This window comes from Chelonoidis abingdonii, chromosome 11, assembly GCF_003597395.2.
Source record: "Chelonoidis abingdonii isolate Lonesome George chromosome 11, CheloAbing_2.0, whole genome shotgun sequence".
NCBI classification, from domain to species: domain Eukaryota; kingdom Metazoa; phylum Chordata; order Testudines; family Testudinidae; genus Chelonoidis; species Chelonoidis abingdonii.
In genome coordinates, this window is record NC_133779.1 from 18,236,684 (window position 1) to 18,260,063 (window position 23,380).

The 23,380-nt window shown below is 59.5% G+C and overlaps 2 protein-coding genes across 2 annotated transcripts; both read left to right on the forward strand.

Annotated features, from left to right (window-relative positions):
- Nucleotides 1–3,373: 3,373 nt before the first annotated feature.
- Nucleotides 3,374–11,656, forward strand: LOC116818871 (vacuolar fusion protein MON1 homolog B-like). Its single transcript, XM_032770128.2, has 6 exons — nucleotides 3,374–3,482; nucleotides 4,684–4,788; nucleotides 5,112–5,534; nucleotides 6,326–7,124; nucleotides 8,953–9,100; nucleotides 10,089–11,656. The coding sequence occupies exons 2-6, from the start codon at nucleotides 4,704–4,706 to the stop codon at nucleotides 10,305–10,307; spliced, it is 1,674 nt and encodes a 557-aa protein (XP_032626019.1). The 5' UTR covers nucleotides 3,374–3,482; nucleotides 4,684–4,703; the 3' UTR covers nucleotides 10,308–11,656.
- A 2,747-nt stretch (nucleotides 11,657–14,403) lies between these two features.
- On the forward strand, nucleotides 14,404–23,224 carry LOC116818882 (synaptonemal complex central element protein 1-like). The gene is given in 13 exon segments (XM_032770156.2): nucleotides 14,404–14,698; nucleotides 14,700–14,782; nucleotides 15,121–15,180; nucleotides 16,659–16,733; nucleotides 17,021–17,068; nucleotides 18,058–18,112; nucleotides 18,491–18,580; nucleotides 20,062–20,125; nucleotides 20,693–20,759; nucleotides 21,162–21,282; nucleotides 21,657–21,746; nucleotides 22,310–22,337; nucleotides 23,088–23,224. Coding segments are annotated over 13 exon segments (1,068 nt in total). The 5' UTR covers nucleotides 14,404–14,453; the 3' UTR covers nucleotides 23,130–23,224.
- Nucleotides 23,225–23,380: the final 156 nt, after the last annotated feature.

The following is a 23,380-nucleotide window of genomic DNA, read 5'->3' on the forward strand; positions in this document are numbered from 1 at the left end:
AGCCAGGGGAGCGCGGCTGCCTGGCTGGGAGAACCCAGGCGTCCGGGTCCATCCTCACCTGGGGGATCCCGCCCAGCCGCAGCCGGGAATCTCCCCATCCTCTGGGGCAGGGCCGCTGAGAACAGCGCCAGAGGTGGCCACATCTCAGTGCCGGGTGAGCCCTCCCCGAGCGGCGTTATGTGCGGCTGTTTCCCCGTGTGCCCTTCCCCAGAGGTGGCTGCATCTCAGCGCTGGGCAGGACCTCCCTCCCCGTGCAATTTTTGCTATACGTTTGTGGGCAGTTTTGCTCTGGGTTGTTTCCTTCCCCTTCTCGGAGCCCTCTGGTTTCCTGGGTACGGCCCTGCCTGCCCGCCCCACAGTTGGGGGCAGCGGGGCTCAGTGTGCCAGTTGCCAGCCCTTCTTGGGGACCGGCCTGCTTCCACCCCACCCCTTACTGGGATCCTCTCCCCTCCCAACCTCTCAGCTGGGATCCCCTCCCCCAGAATGCCCCCAAGCTGCCCTCTAACAGCCCCTTCTCCAACCACCCCTCGGCTGTGGTACTAAAGGTAAATTCTCAGCCTTTGCCCCTGTGTCTGAGCTCAGGGCTTTGTGCACCTCCCAACGGTCAGGAAATGGCCTGCAGCGGAGACTAACCTTGCCACATGTGCCGGGTGCAATTCTGCTGTGACCAGGGCATTAATATCGGGTATTTCTCTACAGGGGGAGGGCTTGCCCAGCACTGAGATGCAGCCACCTCTGGTGTGGGGCAGGTGGGAAACAGCCACACGTAACTCTGCACAGGGATGGGTTACCTGACACAGAGATGCAGCCACCTCTGGTGTGGAGCCGGTGGGGAACGGCCATTCATAACGCTACCACAAAGGACTCAATGACACAGGGGGATTTAGGGACGCTTAAATCTGGATCTCCATCTGGATTTGGCCAGGACACGGGGGATCCACACTCAGCTCTGTGGCACAGGGTCTGCGGAGAGATCAAGGCCTTGGTTTTCGTGTAGGATGTATTATGCAGAAGAGCAGGGCTACCTGGGGCCATGGAGAGACTGAGAAGCCTGTTCTGGGGAGGAGGAACTGACCCAGGTAGCACATCTCCTGCCCTGGCCTCCTCCAGAAGATAGCGGGGCTGGGGCCGGGGGGAAGGGCTGAGCGGCAAGGGTGAGACATCCACCCCATGGGGAAGTCACAGGACCCTGACTTCGCCTGGAACCTGTGGGGAGGAACTGGAAAGGGCAGAATGTGATCGGAACAACAGCGACAGCAGACTTGTGTAGTAGAGGGGGTGGGGGGAGGAGCGGGGAGCCAGAACTCCTGGGTTCCATCCCCAGCTCTGGGAGAGGAGTGGGGTCTAGTGCTTAGAGCTGGGGGGGCGCTGAGAGTCAGGCCTCAGTGTTTCTCAAATGGGGCCACTGTGGCTGCATGTGGCCATCAGGGGCTTTTCTTGCGGCCACAGCCACATGGGAAGTGATGGGGGCAAAGCAGCGGCTCCTCCCCTGAGGCCACAAGCAGAGGTCAGGCCCTGCCACCCTCTGGAGACACAAACACTGAAGGAGCAGGGGGCAGCCAGTGAGTTCATCCCCCATTGCCTTGCTCCCCACTGCCTCCTCCAGCCCTGGGCTTTGGCCATGGAGCAACGGGCTCTGGCCTTACCACCCCCTCTGCCTCCTCTGGCCCTGGGCTCCAACTGCCCAAGGGAGGGCTCCGGCCTCCAGCCCACCACCACCCCTCCCTCATTGACCCTAGCCCCCACTACCTTCTCTGGCCAAGGCTTCAGCTGCATGGTCCCAGGCTCCTTCCCCCATGCACAGGGCTTTGGGCTTGGACAATAGGATCTGGCCTTGGCGTTCTGGCCCCGCCTGTGCAGTGGTGGGGTGCTGGCCCTGCCTCCCCTGGCCCCTGCTCCCCACTGCCCCGACCCCCACCGTCTCCCCCGACCACTGCTACCTCCCTGCTCACCTCCCCATCCAGGGCACGATTTGTCCCCGGGCATGCAGAGGCTGAGCAAGTCTGCTATGAAAAATGATATTTGTGTGTTGGTTAATATCACTTTTCACAGCAGACTCAGTGGCTAGCTGGGAGGCTATGAAAAAAGTGATATTAACATACAAGTGTCACTTTTCACAGTAGCTGACTTGTTAGCTAACACGTCTTTACAAAAAAGGAAAAAAGCAAACAAAAGCAAAAGCAAAAGAAACAACAAAAACCAAGAATGTGCAAAGCACCTTATTTGTGTTTCCATTCTGTTTAAGTCGAGTAAAGAATAGAGACAACAGTACATTATTTTATTATTGAGTATGAAAAAAAAAGTGCTACATAAATAAACTACAAGGATTTGGATCTGGATCTGTGCATATTTATTTGTTTTCCCTAAAGTTAATTAAGTATTTTAGGAAAAATGATCAAAGTGGCCACCAGCAAGATTTGGTAGCTGCATTCTGAGGCCGCTCAAAATTCTGTTGTGAGAAGCCTTGCTCTGAGGAAGAGGACTAGAGCCAGGGAAAGAACCCAGGAGTCCTGGCTCCCAGCCTGCCCACCCTTCCCACTCTAACCACTAGCCCCACTCCCCTCCCAGAGCCAGAGAGAGAACCCAGGAGTCCTGGCTCCCAGCCTCCCCTGCTCTAACCACTAGGCACCACTCCCCCCCCCCCCACAGAGCCAGGGAGACAATCCAGGAATCCTGGCTCCCAGCACCACCTGCTCTAACCACTAGACACCACTCCCCTCCCAGAGCCAGGGAGAGAACCCAGGAGTCCTGGCTCCCAGCCCCCGTCCTGCTGGAGCGCTCCGACATTGCTAAACCGCATTGTGATGTCAGACACACTGTGCTGAGATGTCACCGGGCAGGGGGATGATGTCATAGGGCTGTCCCGCGCTACACCCACAGGACGAGGATGGTGGAACGCGTCTGGGTGATGACACGGTGCCAGAATGTCGTAGCCCATCATAATGCAATATGATGATGTCACAGTGTATCATGATATAATCACTTAGTACAGTGATGTCACCATATCTCAGCATGACGACATAATGGCGCAGCCCAGCGCTGGTTGATCTCGCAACGCAATGGTGTGTGGTGATGTCACAGCGCACTAAGATGACATCACGGCCCAACATCATGCGTGACGCGGTGACGTCACGGTTCAGTCACCAGCTGTCACCCGCAGTCCCTGCCCCGTTGGTCGTGGAAATCCTCCTCGCTCTCTGATTGGTGGATGTGCCTCTCGGGATTGGCGCCCCCTAGACCCGCTATGCGCTCTCTGATTGGCTAAGGCTTATGACAGTCTGCCGCTCCGTTGCGTCTGCACCGCCTCGCTCTCTGATTGGCTGCTACCTGGTACGCCGGGCCACGCCTCCCACGCTTCGCGCCCTGTGATTGGCGGGAGGCGCCGCTGGTCCTGCCCTTTCCCCGGGTTCGGTTCCGTGCTGCGCGGGGCCGGGATCTAGGCTGCCGGAGGAGCTTAGGGGAGACCCTCGGGCGCGCGCATGGTGAGAGGGGCGGTCTGAGTCCACGGCGGGGGAGACCCCTCTATTGCCACGTGGGATCGGAGGGGAGACCCCCCAGTGGAGGAGGGGAGACCCCCAGAGCCCCATGGCGAGGGGGGACCCCCCAGTGGGGGAGGGGAGACCCTTCCAGAGGCCCATGGGAAGGAGAGAGAGATTCCCCCAGGGCCCCATGGGGATCAGAGAAAAACCCCAGTGGGGGAGGAGGGGAGACCCCCAGAGCCCCATGGGGACGGAGGACCCCCCAGTTGGGAAGGGGAGACCCTTCCAGAGGCCCATGGGGAGGAGGGGGAGATTCCCCCAGGGCCCCATGGGGATCAGAGAAAAACCCCAGTGGGGGAGCAGGGGAGACCTCCCCCCTAGCTACATGGGGAGAGGGAAGCCCCTGAGAAGGAGGAGTGCTCCCCGTGCAGACTCATGGGGAGGAGGGGAGACCCTAAAGGGGAGCAAAGGGAGAACCACCCCACACAGATGAGCTGGGTGATGTATCCCTATGTGGCGTTATGTGTTGCTGTTACTGAGCTGCCCTCCCCAGAGAGGTGGCATCTCGGCATCCCTCTATGCTTGGCCTGCTCTCGGTTGTGAAAGATCCCCAGGATCTGTATGGGAAGGCTCCACTGATGCTGAGATGCAGCCATCTCTGGGGTGGGGCAGCAGTGGAACAGCCGCACATAACAACAGATGGGGAGGGCTTGCCCGGTGCTGAGATGCAGCCACCTCTGGGGCAGTGCAGTTGAGGGGGCAGCACCCAGGAGTGCTGTAGTGTTGGAGAAGAAGTGGTGGGGTCTGGGCTCTACCCCAGGAGAAGGGGGGGATTGGTATTATAAGAGGGGTGCTGCGGGCCCCGCAGTGCTAAGCTTGGTGTCATTAAGCTCCCGATGAGAAGGCGATTAGTGAACAGGGCTATTTCCTGCTGGCTCCTGCCTGGCATCGCTGCTGGGGCATGTGACAGCGATTAGTGATTAATGCTGGTCTGACCGGCTCGGCCCTGCCCTGTCAGCTGCTGGGAGCAGCCCGGGCCGGCTGTGGCTCCAGGCCTCAACAGCGACTTGGGTCCGTCTGGTGTTCTCATCTCCATGGGAGGTGGAGTGGGGTCTAGTGGTTAGAGCGCGGGAGCCAGGTGCCAGGACTCCTGGGTTCTCTCTCCAGCTATGGAGCTTGACTTCCTGTGACTTTGCCGCTGCAGGTGCTGCTTGGCATGCAGAGATGGCAACGGGTGAACCCGGCTCACCGACGCGGGAAGGGATGGTGCTGCCGAAGGAGCAGGCCGGGCTGTGCCCCACGGATACAGGTGAGTCCCAGCCTGGGGTGCGCCCCCATACTGGGGTCAGGAAGGTGTGGAGTTGCCCCCCATCCTGTGGCCAGGGGCGTTACTGGTGCTGTGGCCACTGGGGACACCCTCCTGATTGCTCTGCCTGCCCCTTTCTGGAAAGGTGCACTGGGGAGATGCTGGAGCCTGGCAGAGAGAGAGTACCTCTGAATTGGTCTCACATAGGGGGCAAGGAGTTGGGGGTTCTCTCCTTGGCTCCAGAAGGGTAGTGGGGACTAGTGGTTAGAGCTGGCTGGACTCCTGGGTTCTCTCCCATCTTAGTGAGTCTCTCCTTTGCCTCCCAGGGGGGGATGAGCCCAGCGCTGGCCCGGAGGAGCAGGAGGAGCTGCTTGCCCCACAGAGCAACGGGCCTGTGAGAGTGGCTGATGGCCAGGGGGATGCCCAAGAGGAGCCAAGCGACAAGGAGCTCTCAGACTCGGCCTCCACCGACAACACCTTAGAGGACTCGAGCGAGTTTGGGCGGCCCCTGGGGGTGGGGGTCTGCGAGCCGGGGGGCCCCCCAGCCCCGACCACGCACCGTGACGAGGACGTGACGGCCGCCAGCTGGCGGGCCCGCCGGAAGCACGTCTTCGTGCTGAGCGAGGCCGGCAAGCCCATCTACTCTCGCTATGGCAATGAGGAGGCCTTGTCCTCTACCATGGGCGTCATGATGGCACTGGTGTCCTTCATCCAGAGCGGTGACAACGCTATCCGCTCCATCTACTCGGGTAGGCAGGGGCTGGGCTGCAGGGTAGGGGGTGCTCTGCTCTGGCAGTCGGGGCCGGGCGCTGTGGGGGTGCCGTTGCAGGGAGTGGGGTGGGAGGCTGGGCAGGGGGCACTCTCCTCTGGCAGACAGGGCTGGGTGCTAGGGGGTGTGGGACTGGGCAGGGGCGCTCTCCCCTGGCAGTCAGGGCCGGGCACTGGGGGGTGCCATGCTGTGGAGTGGGGGGCTTGGCAAGCGGCGCTCTTTCCTGGCTGTCGCTGCTGACCCAAATAAGCTAGTCACCAGAATATCCAGCTGCTGTGCTCCACCCTAGAGGTGGCTGCCTGTCAGTGCTGGGCAAGTCCACTGTGGGGTGTGAGGCTGTATGCTTGCCTAGGGGGATTTAGCGGGAGGAGGTGGCTGGGATGCTGGCAGGCCTGTGGCCCCCCACCTTGCCTCGGCATGGGGTGAACGAATGGCTCCCAGGGGAGCCGTAATGAGATTAGCTCACGGTGGTTGATACGTCGCACTGAGAGTGTATAAATACGTGAGGTGTGACAGATGGAGAGGAAACTCGTGGGCACTGGAATGGGACATGGGGGGCCTTTCCCCTCTAGGGGGCGCTGGCTCCCATCCAGCCCCAGGACGGGGAACTGGCTGGCTTAGGGTGATGGGGAATGGGACAGGGGGACTGTCCCCTCTAGAAGGTGCTGGCTCTAGGGTGGGGAGCTGCCTGGGTCGGTGTCCGGCAGTGGCACTCGGGGTCCCTGGGAGCAGGGCAATCTCACTGTCTCCATGTCTGCCCCCCTGCCTCAGATGACCAGAAGCTGGTGTTCGTGCAGCAGGGCCCGCTGGTGCTGGTGTCGGTGTCACGGACGCTGCAGTCGGAGCAGCAGCTGCGCCAGGAGCTGTTGTATGTCTATTACCAGATCCTCAGCATGCTGACCCAGGTGAGCATCACCCGCATCTTCGAGCGCAAGAAGAACTACGACCTGCGGCGCCTGCTGGCCGGCTCCGAGAAGATCCTCGACCGCCTGCTCAACCTGGTGGAGTCAGATCCCAGCTTCCTGCTGGGGGCTGTGCGCTGCCTCCCCCTTCCTGCCTCCCTGCGGGACGCCCTGGGCACCCTGCTGCAGAAGGCCATCACCCCCAACCTGGTCTTCTCCATCCTGGTGGCCCGCAGCCAGCTGGTCACGGCGGTGCAGGAGCGGGCGGTGATCGAGGAGTGCCGGCTGGAGCCCACCGACCTCCACCTGCTGCTCAACCTGATTGGGGCCAGCTCAGCCTTCCAGGCTGGGGAGATCTGGACACCCATCTGCCTGCCCCGCTTCAACCCTGACGGGTACTTTTACGCCTATATCTCCTACCTGGATGCGGAGTGCACCGTGTGCCTGGTGCTGCTCTCCACCGACAAGGAGTCTTTCTACGCCGTCTCGGACTGCAAGAAGCGGGTGGAGGAGGCCATGCGGACTCAGGGCTCGCTGCAGGTGCTCTCGGGTGGCCTGCAGAGTCCCTCCTATGGCGTGGGGCAGGTCGGGGTGCCCGACTTGCGGCACTTCCTCTACAAGCCACTGGATATCCCGGAGAACTACCGCCAGCTGCCCCAGTTCACCAGGTAATGGGGCACACTGGCTGCCCTCCTGGGGGCGGCAGTGCTTAGCTTGGCTTTGGCCATTGGGGTGGGTGTGGAGGACGCTGGGTCATGTCTGTGGCCTTGAATTCTGATGCTAACGCTAAGCTGTGCTTAGTACCTGCAAGGTACTGGTGGTAGGGGGCACTGGGGAGCAGGGGGAGCAGCAGAGGGTGCTGTCCCCTGGCAGTTAGTGCTGGGTGCTCTGTGCTGTGGGGAACGAGGCACTTGGCAAGGGGCATTCTCCCCTAGCAGTCAGGGCTGGGCACTGTGGGGCACCGTGCTGTGGGGAGCAGGGCAGGGGGCTGGGCAGGGGGTGCTCTCCCCTGGCTCAGGGCCGGGCACTAGGGGGTGCTGTGCTGCAGGCAGCAGGGCAGGTGTCAGTAGAGCTGTCCTCAGTTTGCGGGGAGGCGTTCTGCAGCTGTGTGCTCCACCCCAGAGGCAGCTGCATTTCAGCCCCAGGTGGGCGCTCCCTGCAGGTGCAGCCTGGAGCACGCTTTGCATTCACTGCAGTGGAGGATGGCTGGGGTGTGCCAGCTGGACAGACAGCCTCTCGAACAGACAGCTGCCCTCCCTCTCCCCCCCGCGGCTCTGGGACGAGTTAAGCCAGCTTTATGCAATCCCGGCTTTAAATAGGGCACGTCATGCGCTTCCCAACAAGATGGCATGTGTGTGAGACTGGCTGCTTGTGGGATCACGGGGGTGGAGATGACCCAGGGCATGCTGGGAATTCAGGGGCCTCAGTAGTGCCATCACGTGGGGGAATGGTGGGGGTAGCTCAGGGGAGGGGAGCTCTGACATCATGAATCTCTCAGTGCCCCCAAAAAAGAGGTGGGTGACACTGTCCGTGTGTTATAAATGGGGAAACTGAGGCAGGTTCTTCACTGCTCAACCCCCTAGCCCCCACTCCTCTCCCAGAGCTGGGGATAGAACCCAGGAGTCCTGGCTCCCAGCCCCTGTGCTCTATGCTACTATGCTCTGCTGGGGGACGGGGGATTGCAGCTGAGAGCTTGTGCCAGGGTGGGAAGAGTCAGTGAAGGGCATTAACGAACCGCGTTACCCCACACAACCATTCTTCCTGTCAGCTGGGCTTGGCATGGAATCGGGGTCTCTGAATTTCTTGGTCACAGCCTGAAACAGACGTGATTGGCTTACGATACATCACGTTAGTCAGTCACATGGGCTTGTCCGGGCAAGGGTTTCTTCCCCACATCAGAATGGGGGTCCGCCTGTCCGGGTAGCTCCTCCCCGTCCTGGATGAGAGCAATGGGCCCGTCTACCCTGTTACGAGGGGACCGGATAGCTGTCCACCAAATACTGCAATAGGATCGGGATCTCTCATTCTTCCTGCCTTGCAGTGCCTGAACAAAGGCCTGTCACGTGAACCACACAGGGGTCAAAGCCAGCTGTGGGCTTCTACAGGACCCTCGTGTTAGCCAGTGGGACTCCCTGCCACAGGATACTGGGGCTGACAGCCCTGCAGGCCCCAGGAGTATCTGGAAGATCTCAAAGCAAAGGCAGGGTTTTGGCAGGGCCGGCCTGACCCCAGAGGGAGCTGGATTTTGACAATAAGCAAGCACTAATTATTGGGGGCTGGGAAGCCGTTTCCTCTGGGGTTCCTCTGCTAGCCAAGATGCCGCGCTAGATGGGCTCACACTCCAGCTGTTCCTAGGGTTTCCTTCTAGTTCAGCGTTCTCCCTGCCCTCCTGGTTCTGCGGGGTGCAGGATCAAGACAGTGGTAGCAGCAGGGAGGGGGTGGTGCCTGGTCTCGGTGTCTAATCCCCCTCTCCTCTGGCATCTCTTGCCCCCGCAGCCCAGAGCTGGAGGGGCCGTACTGCAGTGAGGAGGAGCAACACCGGCTCTTTGACCTCTACCATTACCTACACAGCCGCATCCATAGCACCTCTCGCCCCCTGCGCCTCATCTACCATGTGGCCGAGAAGGAGACGCTACTCGCCTGGGTAAGGCAGGGCATAGATCAAGGCATCTAGGGGGGCAGGGTCATGGGCCCTCATCTCCCCAGAGGAGTGGCAGGGCCCCTCTGCCTCCCCAAGAGAGGCAGGAGGACGCCCTACTGCTCACTCACCGCAGTTGGCTCAGGTTCTCTGCAAACTCAGGCAGCATCACTCACACGTGGGTCAGTTTCCCCCAAGTTGGAGTGATGGGCTCAGGCTCTCTGCAGACTCAGGTAGTGTCCTGGTCCCTGCCTTTGTGACACTTAGTTTATGATTTCAAGGTTTTCTTCCCAACTAGGAGGCTGAGACACTTACTCTATTCATAACAGGAAGCTGAGCCGCTGCTGTGATCACATGACTCTAGCAATTGCCCTTAGGCATGAGCCTAAATTGCCTGGGCATTCACCTGGCATTGGCTGGGGGCTTGGGAGAGACCACTTCCTGTCTCAGTAATACTCTAGTGTGAGGAGGGTGGGATTTTCTGCTCTGTCCTTTCTATCTTGCACTAGGCTCGTTCCTGCTCTCCTAGCAGGAAGCACAATGGTGTCTGGCATGAGAAGTGATCACCGAGCCCTGACCAATCCTGCCTGGATAGCTGGGGAGATGGTTAAGGCTGTTTGTTCCCAGAATTCCAGCATCAAGGCCCCACATGCTGCAGAATTCCCAGCATCTGTTCCAGTGACTGGGATATGCACCTTAGTGTGATGTGTCCACTCACGTGGTCGGCAGTGATGTGCTTGGGTTTTAACCAATATCAGTAGGTTTCAGAGTGAACATACACCCCATTGGAACAGATAGCTCATGCTCATTCTGCTTCTGGCTGTCATGCTGACAGCTCCATATAGGTTTAAAGCTTGTGCTGCCTCCCTCGGGTATAGTGATGAGAAGAAGCTTGGGGAGCGGGTTTGGAGAGGGAGGACAAGAGACAAAACAGTGCCAGATATTGGGGAGAGGATGGGATTTACCTGTCCTTTTTTCACATTCTCCTTCTCAGGTCACCAGTAAGTTCGAGCTATACACCTGCTTCAGCCCCCTGGTAACCAAGGCCGGCGCCATCAATGTCCTCACCAAGCTGTTGCGCTGGATCAAGAAGGAGGAGGACCGGCTCTTCATTCGCTACCCCCCAAAGTACTCTACTACGCCCAACCCTGGGAAGGGCACCAAGGGGGTCCGGCCTGATGGCGCAGAGAATGGATTTTTTGCTGGCCTCTAAGCCTGGGCCTGCTTCACCTGAGGCCCCTGTGTTTCACTGGTGATTGGATAACTTGGGGGGGAAATGCCTTCTTCTCTTTGAAGGGGAGGTCGGGGAACGCACATGCACCCCCACCCCCACTAGAGGAACCACACTCTCTAGGAGCTGGATCAGGCTTGGCTCGGCCCCTTCCGGGGTGGTGGTGGCGACACGTGGTTATCTGCCTGTCTTATTTATTGGCCTACTCGTGTCTCGGAGCCTCTGTTGGGGAAGCCGGAGTGGGGGTTATTGCTTCACTTTGGGCCCTGTGGTCCAGGCTGATGAGGGGGGTGGCGAGCTTACACTCTGGCTCGCGTAGGCCTGTACCGAAGGACTCCACCTGTATGGTGGAGCTGGGGTTGGGTGCAGCTTGTTCCATCTCCTTGACGGAAGCTGTTTGCGGTTCCTTCCCCTGGAGCCTCTGCTTTCCGCCTCTTGGTGTGGATCGGCCGCAGACCCCTATGAAATGGGCTGTGATTGTGTTTCTCTTTCCTTTGGATGAATTGTGGCGAATTGCACCCTGGTCATCGGAGCCCGACCTGCTTTGAAACCATTTTTCAATATCCTCTGCTCTTTAAAAACCTGGGCCTGGAATGAACTTAGATTTCTCGCAGGCACCCAGAGGTTGACGACTCATGTTTGCCAATTGATTTAACTGGGTGCTCTGTCTGAAAAGATGGCTGTATGTGCGGCGGGAAGGAGATTACTCCCTCGTCCACCCCCCATGCACACACTCCTTGCGATGCTATTAATTGAAAGTGGGTGTTGGAGATGCCTGCTGTGTTGTGTGCTCTCCCTCCCTGGGCTGGCCGTGTTCGTTAACGCCTGTGCCAATGCACTCTCCCCTGTCTGTATTAATTTAATGTTCCTTTTGGAAAGGCAGATCCTTTCACAGGAAGTGTTTAAATGCTCTTTGAAAGCAATGAACTGCCTTCCTCCTTTGCCAGTGATGTCTGTGCCCTGTGCTATGTTAACTGGGCTGCCCCGTCACTCTTTTCAGTCTCCCTGTCCATCCTGGTTGCTAGAAGGAAGGGCTGTTTGCTCCCCTGTGGCCTTATACCGATCTGCAGGGGGACTGACCCAGAATCCGCTGGGTCTGTTTCTCGCAGGAAGATCATCCCATGCCTCTGGAGAGCCAGCCCCTGCCTGTGTCTCCTTTTAACTTGCGTTTAGCTGCTCCAGTGAGACCTGGCGGGGTTGGGGAAGCAGAAGCAGTTTTCACATGCATGACGTGCTGTGCCTAGAACCGTCTTGGCTGTCTGTCAAATGAGGTCTCTTCCTGGCTGGCGTGTTCAACTGAGAATCAAAGTCTTATTAAAAAGTTGTTTTGATGAGGGTACATCTGTCTTGCTCGCCGACTAGCACAAAGCTTCTTGTCAAGGCAAGGGGGAATTGGGGCTTTCTAAATGCTAGCTGTATTGCCTTGGCCCCGGTGAGCTTCTGTCAGTTGGATGCAGTGGGGAGGTCCAACTTAGATTTTTAATTCTCATCTCTGGAGATGTCGAGTCACAGCTGAGCTTGCCCCAAACGTTGTCATGCTACCCCTCTGCCTGAAGCTGGCATTTTTCATCCCTGCAGCATTCTCCTTTTTGGAAAGACGGGATCCCAAATTCACTTTGCCCATCTTTGTCCTCCAGAACCCCCTTCTCTTTCTGCTGTGTTCCACTCAACCATCAGGCACTCAGCATGTCTAATGCTGCCTGGTTTTTTAAATCTCAAATCTAAGTATTATGCCAACTGTGGGCTGTGGTCTCACTGCCATGCTCCACCCCAGAAGCAACTGCAGTTCAGCGCCTGCTGCAGTACTTTGGGCTCAGTCAGCAGGAACAGAGCTATACAAAGCGGAGATGGGTCTGGTGCTAGCATGTTCCACCAGTGAACTATGTCTTCTGGGCCCAGCCTCCGTTGTTTTAAGTAAGCACAGCTTGGCTGCTGGCAAGGGAGGGATGTGACTTTATGGCAGCGGAGGTCCTGCCAAGCAGTTCCTAGCACATGGTCACTCCATTTATCCCATAAGGAGTGTGTGAAAGGCAGCAAGCTCAGCTGCTCTTCAAGGGGGAAGGGGAGCAGCGAAGCATGGTAGAAGGGTCATTGCAGAGTGATATTCACAGCTGTTTTTTTGGGGTTTGGCTGGCTGGACCGCAGGCTGTGACTTGATGTTGACGCTTCAAGTCTGCGAATCGTGATGTGGTGCAGAGAGCTGCTGTGCAGAACTAAAGCTACCAGCTGCACTCGCTTTGCTCCCAGGCTTCGCAGTTAACCGTGCTGCTACAACACTGCAAATAGAAGCTTAGGGACGGCCAGAGTCCAAAATACCGAGGCGAGCCTCTCAGGGAGGTGTTATTTTAAGATGCAGCCAGCGCTTGCACCCTGCCGCAAGCTATGTGTGTGGGCTCTGCAGCGGGAGCAGGGCTGGTGGAGGGAAGGCAGCTGCTGCTCAGAGAGGTCTGGTCCAGCACTTGTCCCAAGGCTCACTGCACCTCGAGTCCACCAGCATGGGTTGGGGGGCTGAAATAAACAATGTCCAGCTGCCTGTAGCTCCACCTCCTGCCCTGGTCTGGCCAGGGAGGTACAGGAGGGGGCTAGGCCCTGCTCCAGATGCAGCTGGCCCTCGCTCATCACCTGCCCATAGTTAGACCACCCCTCCCCTGCTGTCTACCCAAGCCAAATGCTACCTCTCTGCCATCCCCAAGGGGGGAGCCCCCCCGGGTGCTAATCACAGAAATATCTGGCCAGTGCCCTGCCTCCATGGTGGAGCCCAGGGACCTCTGAAGCTGCCCCCCAGCCCTGCCTGAAGCTGAGAGGGGGAATGGATGAAATCCAGTCCCATGCAAATAATAAAGGAGGGACAAGATGAGCTGGGACAAGGGAGGAGCAGCCCTGGACCCTATGCTCCAGGGTTACTGTACACAGCCTCCTGCTCTAACCCCTGAACCCCCCTCCCCTCCTAGAGCCAGGGAGAAAACCCAGGTGTCCAGGTCCCCAGTCCCCCACTCTAACCATCAGCCCCCATTCACCTCCCAGAGCCAGGAGAGAACCCAGGTGTCCAGGCTCCCTGCTCCCTACCTTCCGGCAGGAAGAGCTTGTTGAGCAGCAAGTCATCGGGGAAGGGAACCTCCGGGGTGGGGCTGCCCCCTCCCGTGTCCCCCCCCTCAGGGGTCTTCTCACACAGCACCAGGGTGGTGAACGTCCGGTTCGCCGCATNCCTCCCAGAGCCGGGAGAGAACCCAGGAGTCCTGGCTCCCAGCCCCCCCTGCTCTAACCACCAGCCCCCACTCCCCTCCCAGAGCTGGTAGAGAACCCAGGCGTCCTGGCTACCAGCCCTGGCCCCTAGTGAGGGGTTAGCCCCTCCCTCTTTCTCCAAGGGGAGGGGGCGGGGCCCTGTGGCAGGTGGTAAACACAGCGCACGAGCCCTGCTAGGGAGGCGGGGCCGCAGCAACCGTTGGAAAAAGGCGGGAAAAGAAAGCGCGGGAGGAGCTGGGAAGTTTCAAGGCTCCCCTTCCCTCATGGAGGGTCGATAGGCGCTTGTGTTAAGGCCCCGCCTCCCCACATCTGTCTCAGCACATAGGGCCATGGAGGGGAGTAAACAGGGTGAGGGGAATATGGGGGTAGAGGGGGAATGGCCCCCATGGGGTGAATAAATCATGGCAATCCCAGGATGCCCAGAATTCTTTCTCATGCCACCAGCGGAGTGATCCCACAATGGCCTTGCTCACACCCGGGGGCGGGAGGGGTGTTAATCCCACAATCCCTTTGTCCCTCACCCCAAGGGGAGATGATCCCACAACTCCCCACTCCCTCACACCACCAATGGAGTGATCCCACAGTGCCCTGCTGCTCGCTCACGCCGTTGCCAAGGGGGTGTGTGATCCCACAGTGCCCTGCTTGCTCACGTCAAGGTGGGGTGATCCAACAACTCCCCATTCCCCCACGCAACCAGTGGAGTGATCCTACAGTGCCCTGCTGCTCTTTCATGCCAAGGGGGGTGATCCCGTAACTCCCCACTCCCCCAGCAGAGTAATCCCACAATGCCCTGCTCGCTCACGCCAAGGGGGAGGGGCGATCCCACAGTGCCCTGCTCACTCACGCCAAGGGGGGGGCAATCTCAGTGCCCTGCTTGTTCATGCCATGAGGCAGCGATCCGACAGTGCCCCGCTCCCTCACACCCTGGGGCAGCGATGCCACAGTACCCTTGTTGCTCAAGCCATGCGGCGGCAATCCCACAATGCCCTTCTCCCTCATGCCGTGGGCCAGATAAATCCATGTCAACCCCACAGTGCCCTTCTCCTGAACGCCATGGGATGGATAAATCCCCCTAGAAAGCCCAGTTACAAGCTTGAGCTGAATTTTCTCTACAACAAAGCAATTCCTTTGATTTTTTTTCTTCTTCCCAGTTCCCAGTGACTTTGCACCCAAGGCAGAGGAGCTGCTATTGCTGGTGAAACAACTGCAGGATGGTATTCGGGAGCTGGGTCTGGTGGTTAGCGCTGGGAGCCAGGACTCCTGGGTTCTCGCACCAGCTCTGGAAGGGGAGTGGGATCTGGGGGGCGGGGGGAGCCAGGACTCCTGGGTTCCGGGGGGAGGGGGGTCTAGTTGTCAGAACTGGAGTCTGTGAAAGGGAGCTCTGGTGTCCTTTTCTAGGCTCTACCAGTGACTCTCTGTGCCTCAGTTTCCCCTCCCCTTTTAAGTGAAGGCAGGAATAACTCCTCTCCTCCTAGGCACGCTCAAAAGAGCCTAGGGTAAAGGATGCATGTCAGGAACACAACCAGGCGTATCCTTCTCCTTCCCTCTGCAGCAGGGACCCTGGAGCCCCGAATGGATGACCTGGTAGGAAGGATCAGCAGACTGCAGCGAGGTGAGGGGAGGAGAAGGCGGGGGATGGAGCACACTGGGCTGCAGCCCGTTCCCCCAGCAGCCCTTACTGCTGTGCCCCCCTGCTACTGGGCCCCCCAGTGTCAGCCCCTGTCTACCTGCCCGCAGGGGCTAGATTCTGCTCTCACTGACAGCCCATTTACATGGGGACACACACTGTACCCCCAGAGCCATGCTGCTGCACCCGCTGGGGGATGCGCTGACCCCAGGAGCAGAGGCCATTGTCCGGTTTAGCTACTGCGGCTTTGCAAGCACTGTGTAAACGAGCCCATGGACTTCAGAGCAGAGACTCTGGATTTCACCCAGTGTGGCTGAAATCAGACTCAGGCCCTTGGCAATGCAGGGATCTGTATAATCCATCCATCTTCATGTATACCTATCTTTCTATAGCTCTCTAGGTCCATACTGACCCCTCCCTCCCTCCATCCCCATACACCCCCCCACTATCCAACCCCATACTGACATCTCCCTCCATCCCCGTACACACACACCACTATCCATCCCCGTACTGACCCCTCCCTCCATCCCTGTACACACACCCCACTATCCAACCCCATACTGACCCCTCCCTCCATCCCTGTACACGCACCCCACTATCCAACCCCATACTGACATCTCCCTCCATCCCCGTATACGCACCCCACTATCCAACCCCATACTGACCCCTCCCTCCATCCCTGTACACACACCTGTGGTGGAGTAGGGGCTGTCTGTGTGGGGAATGGGAGAGCAGGGGATGTCTTTAGGTGAGGGACAGGATCTTTAAGCCTGTAACCTGAGCCAGGCAGGGGGGAGGGGGTGAGCACCTTTGCGGAGGAGAGGGGACAAAGGGATCGGCCGGCGGGAGGAGGGGCAGGTCAGTCTGGGTTTGGGGCTGTGTGGGCGGAATTCAGGGTATCCTAGCTAGGATCCAAGCACCCTGAAAGCCCAGAAGGACTGGGTGGAGGGGTCCTGACTGTGCCTGCCAGCTCTGCTGTAACCTGCGTTCCTGTTGTCCAAGAAACCTTCTGTTTTACTGGCTGGATAAAAGTCACTGTGGGGTCCAGGAAGAGGGGTGCAGGGCCGGACTCCCCCAGACTCCGTGACAACACCCCACTATCCAACCCCATACTGACCCCTCCCTCCATCCCCATACACCCCCCCACTATCCAACCCCATACTGACCCCTCCCTCCATCCCCGTACACACACCCCACTATCCAACCCCATACTGACCCCTCCCTCCGTCCCCGTACACACACCCCACTATCCATCCCCGTACTGAACCTTCTCTCCCTCCAACCCCACACCACCCCATCCATCCCCATACTCCCCCCCACTAACCATCCATCCCCATACACACCTCTCCATCTGTCTATCCATGCATCCCACCTCATCCCACACACCACTGCTCCAGCCCCTTAGACATCCCCCTCTCTCACTCCCCATACCCTCACCTCTAACCTGTTTGGTCTCTCTGTAGCTAAGCAGAATCTGAGCCAGGAGCTGCATGATGGGAAGTTGCGCAGCGAGGAACTGCAAGCAGAGCTGGAGGAGCGTAAGTCACCCCTAGCACTGCTCCCTATGGCTCATGTTGCACCTCAGGCCTTTGGCCCAGATTCTCAAAGGTGCCTAACTCCCCTAGGCACCAAATACCTTTAAAGATTTGGGCCACGGCATCTTCTGAGTTCTCTGGCAGCAGGCTCCTTTGCAGCGCGGGGTACTTCACTACCCAGGTGCATGCTGGGGGGGCACCCACCCCCTAGTGCCAGTGAGACACATCCCCGAACCCAGAGGACATAAGACCCCAGCCAGTTTGTCTCCCCCGCACCCACTCTCTTGCAGTGAACAAGGAGAAGTCGAACCTGGAGGAAATCTGCAGCCAGAAGCAAGGTGAGAACAGGCCTTTAGCAGGCGGGATGGCAGCTCTGGGCTGGACAGCTGAGATAAAGGCACTGTCCGCTTTGGTCCTGCGCTTTGAGATCCACTGTTGAGAAGGACTCGAGGAGAGACAGGCGTTACCATTAGCAGCGGGATACAATGCGGGATCTGCCCCCAAACTCCTTGTGGGCCCCCCTGCCAGTCCCTTCTATTTCAGAGACTTCCTGCCTCTCTGCTCCTTCTCTCCCCTGCCAGGGGTGCTGCGTGCCCCCAGAGGTGTTGTGTGTCCCCTTTGTCCCCTCCCACACACCAAATCCCCCGATTCCTCCCGCATCCCAGGGCCCCTATGTGCCCCCCATTCCTCCTCCCTCTCACCAGGCTTCCCTGATCTCCCCCATCTCAGGCCTTGTGTGCGCCTCCCCTCACCAGGGTCCCCCGATCTCCCCCCATCCTAGGGCCTCTGTGTGTCCCCCATTTTGCCTCCCTCACACCAGGGTCCCCTGATCTCCCCCCATCCCAGGGCCCCTGTGTGCCCCCCATCTTCCTCACTCTCACCAGGCTTCCCCGATCTTCCCTGTCCCAGGCCTTGTGTGCGCCCCCCCCGCCCCGCTCCATCACACCAGGGTTCCCCGATCTTCCCCCATCCCAGGCCTTCTATGTGCCCCACATTCCCCCTCCCTCACACTAGGGTCCCCCAATCTCTCGCCAACCCAGGGCCTCTGTGAGCCCCCCATTCCGCCTCCCTCACACTGGGGGCCCCCAATCTCCCCCCATCTCAGGGCCTCTGTGCTCCCCCCATTCTCCATCCTCTCATACCAGGATCCCCCAGTCTCCCCCTGCCAGGGGCACTGTGTGTCGTCGCCCCCACAGGTAAGTGGGACCTGCCCAAGGGCAGGCCAGAGTGAGCACCTCATGGGCAGTGGGGTGGCCCCAGCAGGGATCAGCATGCGGTGTCTTTCTGGGAGCCGTGTCCCCAGCACTAACACACGTGTCCCTTCCAGAGGTCCTGAGGACCCTGCAGCTCCGCTGCCAGGAGACAGAGGCTGAGGCCCAGCGGTGAGAGGGGGATAGGGCAGGGGTTGGGGCAGGAGGGAGGGGTGGACAGAGGGAGGGGTGTGTATGGGTATATAGACGGAGACTGAGAGACACAGAGAACCATATAGAGAGAGAATGACTCCTTGGTTCAGCTCTGGGAGGGGAGTGGGGTCTAGTGGTTAGAGCAGGGGAGGAGAGGGCTGGGAGCCAGGATGCCTGGGTTCTATTCGTGTCATGGCCTGATATTGGGCCAGGTGTTTCCGCTTCTCTGCCCATGTGCAGGGGTTGGGTAGATTCACCTGGGGAAGGTGTCTTGGGGTCCCCCGCTGGCGATAGCCTCGTCTGGGAGTCAGGCCGCCGGGGCCCACCGGCTCGGCCGCTCTTGTTCGCCCCATGCAGGCAGCAGACGCTGTCCCAGGAGCGGAAGCAGAGCATCGAGGAGCTGACGGCGAAGATCCAGGAGGAGAAGCTGAAGCAGCGGAAACAGAGGTACCCCCCGCCCCCCTGCAGCGGACTGAACGTGGGACGGGACCCCCAGCTCTGTAAGCGGGAGTCGCTACTGCTCCAACCCTCCTGCCCCTGGTGCCATGGAGATGGCCAGATGTCGTACACAGCACCCAGCGCTACAGGCAATGAGCCGGAGTGGGCAGTGTATTCTGGGATATCTAGATGCTCCCTTCTCTCTGTGAGATCTACGGCAGCCCGATCCTCAAAGTAAATCCCTTAGCGGGTCTGGGGCGTCCATCCTTGGGGAAGCCCCTGGTGTGCCAGCCAGGCCGACCCACGGGCAAGCGCTCCGAGAGAGGCCAGGGTGGCACAGCCCACTTTGTCGACTAGCCGCCTGGCCTAGGTGTGCAACGGTGGCTCCCTGCTGCAGCCTGAGCATCTGTCTCGGATTCCACTCCCTGGGCGTGTTCCTGTTCTGTCCGGGAAAGTAACGACCAGTGATTAACCAGCTGCCAGGCCCACAGTGCAGAGGTGACGGTGCTTGGCCTGGGCAGTCCTGGCTTTGCCAAAGGCCCTCGCTTGCCAGCACCTGCTCACCAGAAGGAGTAGAGTCACCCTGGGGGATGAATTAACCCTTAGCGTCTCTCTCTGTCTCTCTCACACACACAGCACACGGGTGCACAAGCACACACACACACACACAGAGCTCAACCCCTCCAGCGGGGTGCAGCAGGGGGACATACACCCACACACTCACACCTGCACACTCAGACCCACCTAGCAGGGCTCATCCCCTGTAACTGGGCATGGCAGTGACACACATGGCTGAGCCCCTCCAGCAGGGAGACACACACACACACACACACACATACACACAGCAGGGCTCATCTCTTCCAGCAGGGGGCGGCAGGGACATACAGGTAATACACTGTATGTAACACACTCTGTGTGTGTCCCTGCTGCCCCCTGCTGGAGGGAACAGCCCTGCTGTGTGTGTGTCCCTGCTGCCCACTGCTGGAGGGGATGAGCCCTGCTCTGTGTGGGTGTGTGTGTGGGTGTGTGTGTGTGTGTGTCCCTGCTGCCCACTGCTGGAGGGGATGAGCCCTGCTCTGTGTGTGTGTGTGTGTGTCCCCGTGCTGTAGGGGCTGAGCTGTGTGCTCTGTGTATGTGTCCCTGCTGGAGAGGCTGAGCTCTGTGTGTGCGTGTATGTGTGTGTGTGTGTCCCTGCTGCCCCCGGCTGGAGGGGATGAGCCCTGCTCTGTGTGTGTGTGTGTGTCCCCGTGCTGTAGGGGCTGAGCTGTGTGCTCTGTGTATGTGTCCCTGCTGGAGAGGCTGAGCTCTGTGTGTGCGTGTATGTGTGTGTGTGTGTCCCTGCTGCCCCCGGCTGGAGGGGATGAGCCCTACTGTGTGTGTGTGTGTGGGGGGGGAGGTGTGTGTTTCTGTTGTGCGCAGAACTCCACACTCCCTGTACCTCAGTTGCCCTCTCTGCCCCATGGCAGCCCCTCACCCCCTGTTGTTTCCAGGCTGGAATTTGAACAGCAGCTGGATGAGCTGATGGAGAAGCACAAGAGCCTCCAGGAATGCCATGTAAGAGCCATCGGGGTCCATCCCCCGTGCTGTTCCTGGGCCAAGTGGGGTGGGATGGGGGTGGGGTCCAAGGGAACGCCCCCTAGGGACAACCTGGGGGACACAACCCTACTGGGAGGGGACCTGGGCATGTGTGGGAGGGAGTGGGTTACAGGTTACAGCAGGGAGTCTAAACGGAAGCCGGGATTCCTGGGTTCTCTACCTGGCTTTGAGGGGGGCTAGGAGCCAGGACTCCTGAGTTCTTGCCCCAGCTCTGGGCGGGGAGTGGGATCTAGAGGGGAGGTTGGGACCCAGGACAGGGGTTGAGGACACTCAGTGCTAGCAGAAGCCAAGGGTATCAAGGTGTTTCGCTGTGGCAGCGTTAGAGGAGGGACCTGATATAAGGCCTAGGGGGAGAGGGGAACTACTCTTTAGCTGGTACAAGCTGCGTCTCCCCTCGGAGACCAGGCTTCGACCTGGGATGAGATCCGGCCATGGGCTGTTAGTGTGAGGGAAGCCTGTGGACGCCCCCCTCCACACTTCCTCCTCCCCATGGCTCTGTGGTGAATTTCCTCTGCCTCCTCCTAGAGCATGAAGAAGCTGGCTGCCGAGATCTGCAGCATGGCCGAGAGCAAGGAACGTTTGCTGAGCGAAGGTGAAGAATCTCTCTGGGCCTCAGTTCCCAGCTGTAAAACGGGCAGAATAATCCCCCCTTTGGTCTGTCTTGTTTATTTGGAGTGCAGACGCTTCGGGGCAGGGACCATCTCTCAGTCAGGGTCTGGGCAGCGCCTGGCATGACTGGGCCCTGATCTTGGTCGGGGTCTGGGAAGTGCCTGGCATGATGGGGGGCCCTTATCTTGGTTGGGGTCTGGGAAGTGCCTGGCATGACGGGGCTCTGATCTCAGTCGGGATCTGGGCAGCACCTGGCACGGTGGGGCCCCGATCTTGGTCTCTGCAGACATGTCTCAGTCCAGGAGCTGGGCCCCATCTGTTCTCACTGAGATCCCAGCACCCGAGTTACGCTGCCCCGTGATGCTGTTTCTGTCATTTGCCCTAGACAAGCTGATCCAAGACAACCTGGCCCAGGTCGAGAAGCAGCTGGACTCCCTACCCCAGGGAGAGGCAGCTCCCAGACAGGAGAGGATGTTCCTGAAGAGCCAGGAGGCCAGCACTGCCCTGTGAGTGCTGAGTGCCACCAGCCTTGTGCCAGCCCCGGGGGAACAGTACTGCATGGATACACCGCGAGCAGGACTCCTGGGTCCTATCTCCAGCTGGGGGAGGGGAGCAGGGTCTAGTGGTTAGAGCAGGGGGGCTGGGAGCCAGGACTCCTGGCTTCTATCCCTGCCTTGAGGAGTGAAGGCACCTCAGGTGCTGCCCTGAAACCATCCATCTAGGCCAGTGCGGAGCGTGCCTTGGCACAGCGCTGGCAGAGGTCCGCCAGGAAGAGGGGATGCAGAGAGAGTCGTTCCCGGCACAGCCTGCCTTGCCTGGGGGGTGATTGCTGTCCATCACCGAGGTGTCTGGGCTGTTCATGGTCTTCTGTTGTCCCCAGGCAGCTGTTCCAACAGGAAAACAAGAGAGCGACCGAGTATCTGGAGGCAGCTTCGCGCCGCCACTCAGAACTGCAGCAGAAGTTCAAGAAGTGAGTGCAGGGGGGGCTGGGAGCCAGGACTCCTGGCTTCTGTCCTGGCTCTGGGAGGGGAATGAGGTCTGCTGGGCTAGAGCAGGGCAGGACTGGGAGTCAGGACTCCTGGGTTCAGTCCTGGCTTTGGGAGGGGAGTGGGATCTAATGGTTAGAGCAGGGTGAGGCTGAAAGGTTCTATCCCAGGTTCTGTGAGCTTGGTGCTGAGGCTGCTGCTTTGCTGTGGGAACAGTCAGTCCAAGGCCCCGACTGGTTTGTCCAGGAAACTCCCCTGGCACATTTTGGGCCCTCTTCGCCTGGCCCAGTCCCAACTTGGTCGAGCCCACTTCACCTCTCTCCACATTCCCCATGTCTCCAGTGGCTTATGGGAGTCCTCACTGTCCTGCTTGCTCTGCTGTGCTGGGCAGCAGCTGCGTGCTCCACCAGAGCTGGCTGCATTTCTCTGCTGCCATAGCCCTTGTGACATAGCCCTTCCTCTCTGCGAATGGCTCAGATGTCCTGGTGACGGCCCGGCCAGGCGCTCCCGTTGTTTGATTATAACCAATATTTCTGGTCTCTTTCAGGCTGACGGCTGAGCTGGAAGCCCAGCAGGTGAGGATAGTAGCAACAAAGGGAAATCTCTGGTACGCAAAGGGGCAGGGCTTGGCTAGATGGTCCACTGGAATCTGTGGTGCTGGACCCCTGTGACCAGGACGTTGCCACATGGACAGAATACCCCACCTGATATGCAGAGAGAGGGGTGTACGAGGATGCATGGATGGAGGGGTGCATGGGGGAAGGAGGGCTGGCTGGCTGGAGGTGTGCGAGGACTGGCTGGCTGGATGGAGGTGTGCGAGGTGGCTGGAGGTGTGCAAGGCCTGGCTGGCTGGAGGTAGGTGTGCAAGGCCTGGCTGGAGGTGTGCGAGGCCTGGCTGGCTGGCTGGCTGGATGTGTGCGAGGTGGCTGGAGGTGTGCAAGGACTGGCTGGCTGGAGGTAGGTGTGCGAGGCCTGGCTGGTTGGCAGCTTTCCTGGCTCTGGGTTCCTGCTGGTGCCTAAGGCCCCCGGGAGGCCCAGCAATCGCTCATACCCCTTTGAGTGTCCCAATCAGCCTGCCAGCCAGGGGACTGAGCAGCTCCTGGGGCTGGGACCCATGGCCCTTCCCTAAATGCCCAGCAGCGCAGTGGGGCCAGGCTTGGGGCCAGACCTAGGGTGGGGCGATCGCACTTGGGTGGGATCTGAGGCCTAGCGCCAGCATCTGAGCGTTCTCACCCAGCTGTGTCCCACCGTCCCGGCTAGGGGGACAGGCCGACCCTTCCACATTTCCCCCCGTAACCTCCGCCCTGTGCTCTACCCCACTGCAGGGATCCAGGGGTGACTCGGCCAGCATGGAAACAGATGCCTAACACCCCGTCCCCCCAGCGAGAGCTAGAACGGCGCCCCCCGAGGATTGGCCTGGAGTTAAGTCACCTCTGGACGTATCGGGCTCCTTGTTATGAATAAAAACATCCTTCCCTCCACCCCCTGCTGGCCTCTGCTCGGTTACTGGACTCGCGGTGGGAGCTATCTGTCCCATTCGGCGGCCTACAGTTCAGGGAGGTTGGGGATCGCGTGGGGAGGGGTCAGGCAGCCCCCCGAGAATGATGAAAGGGTTAGT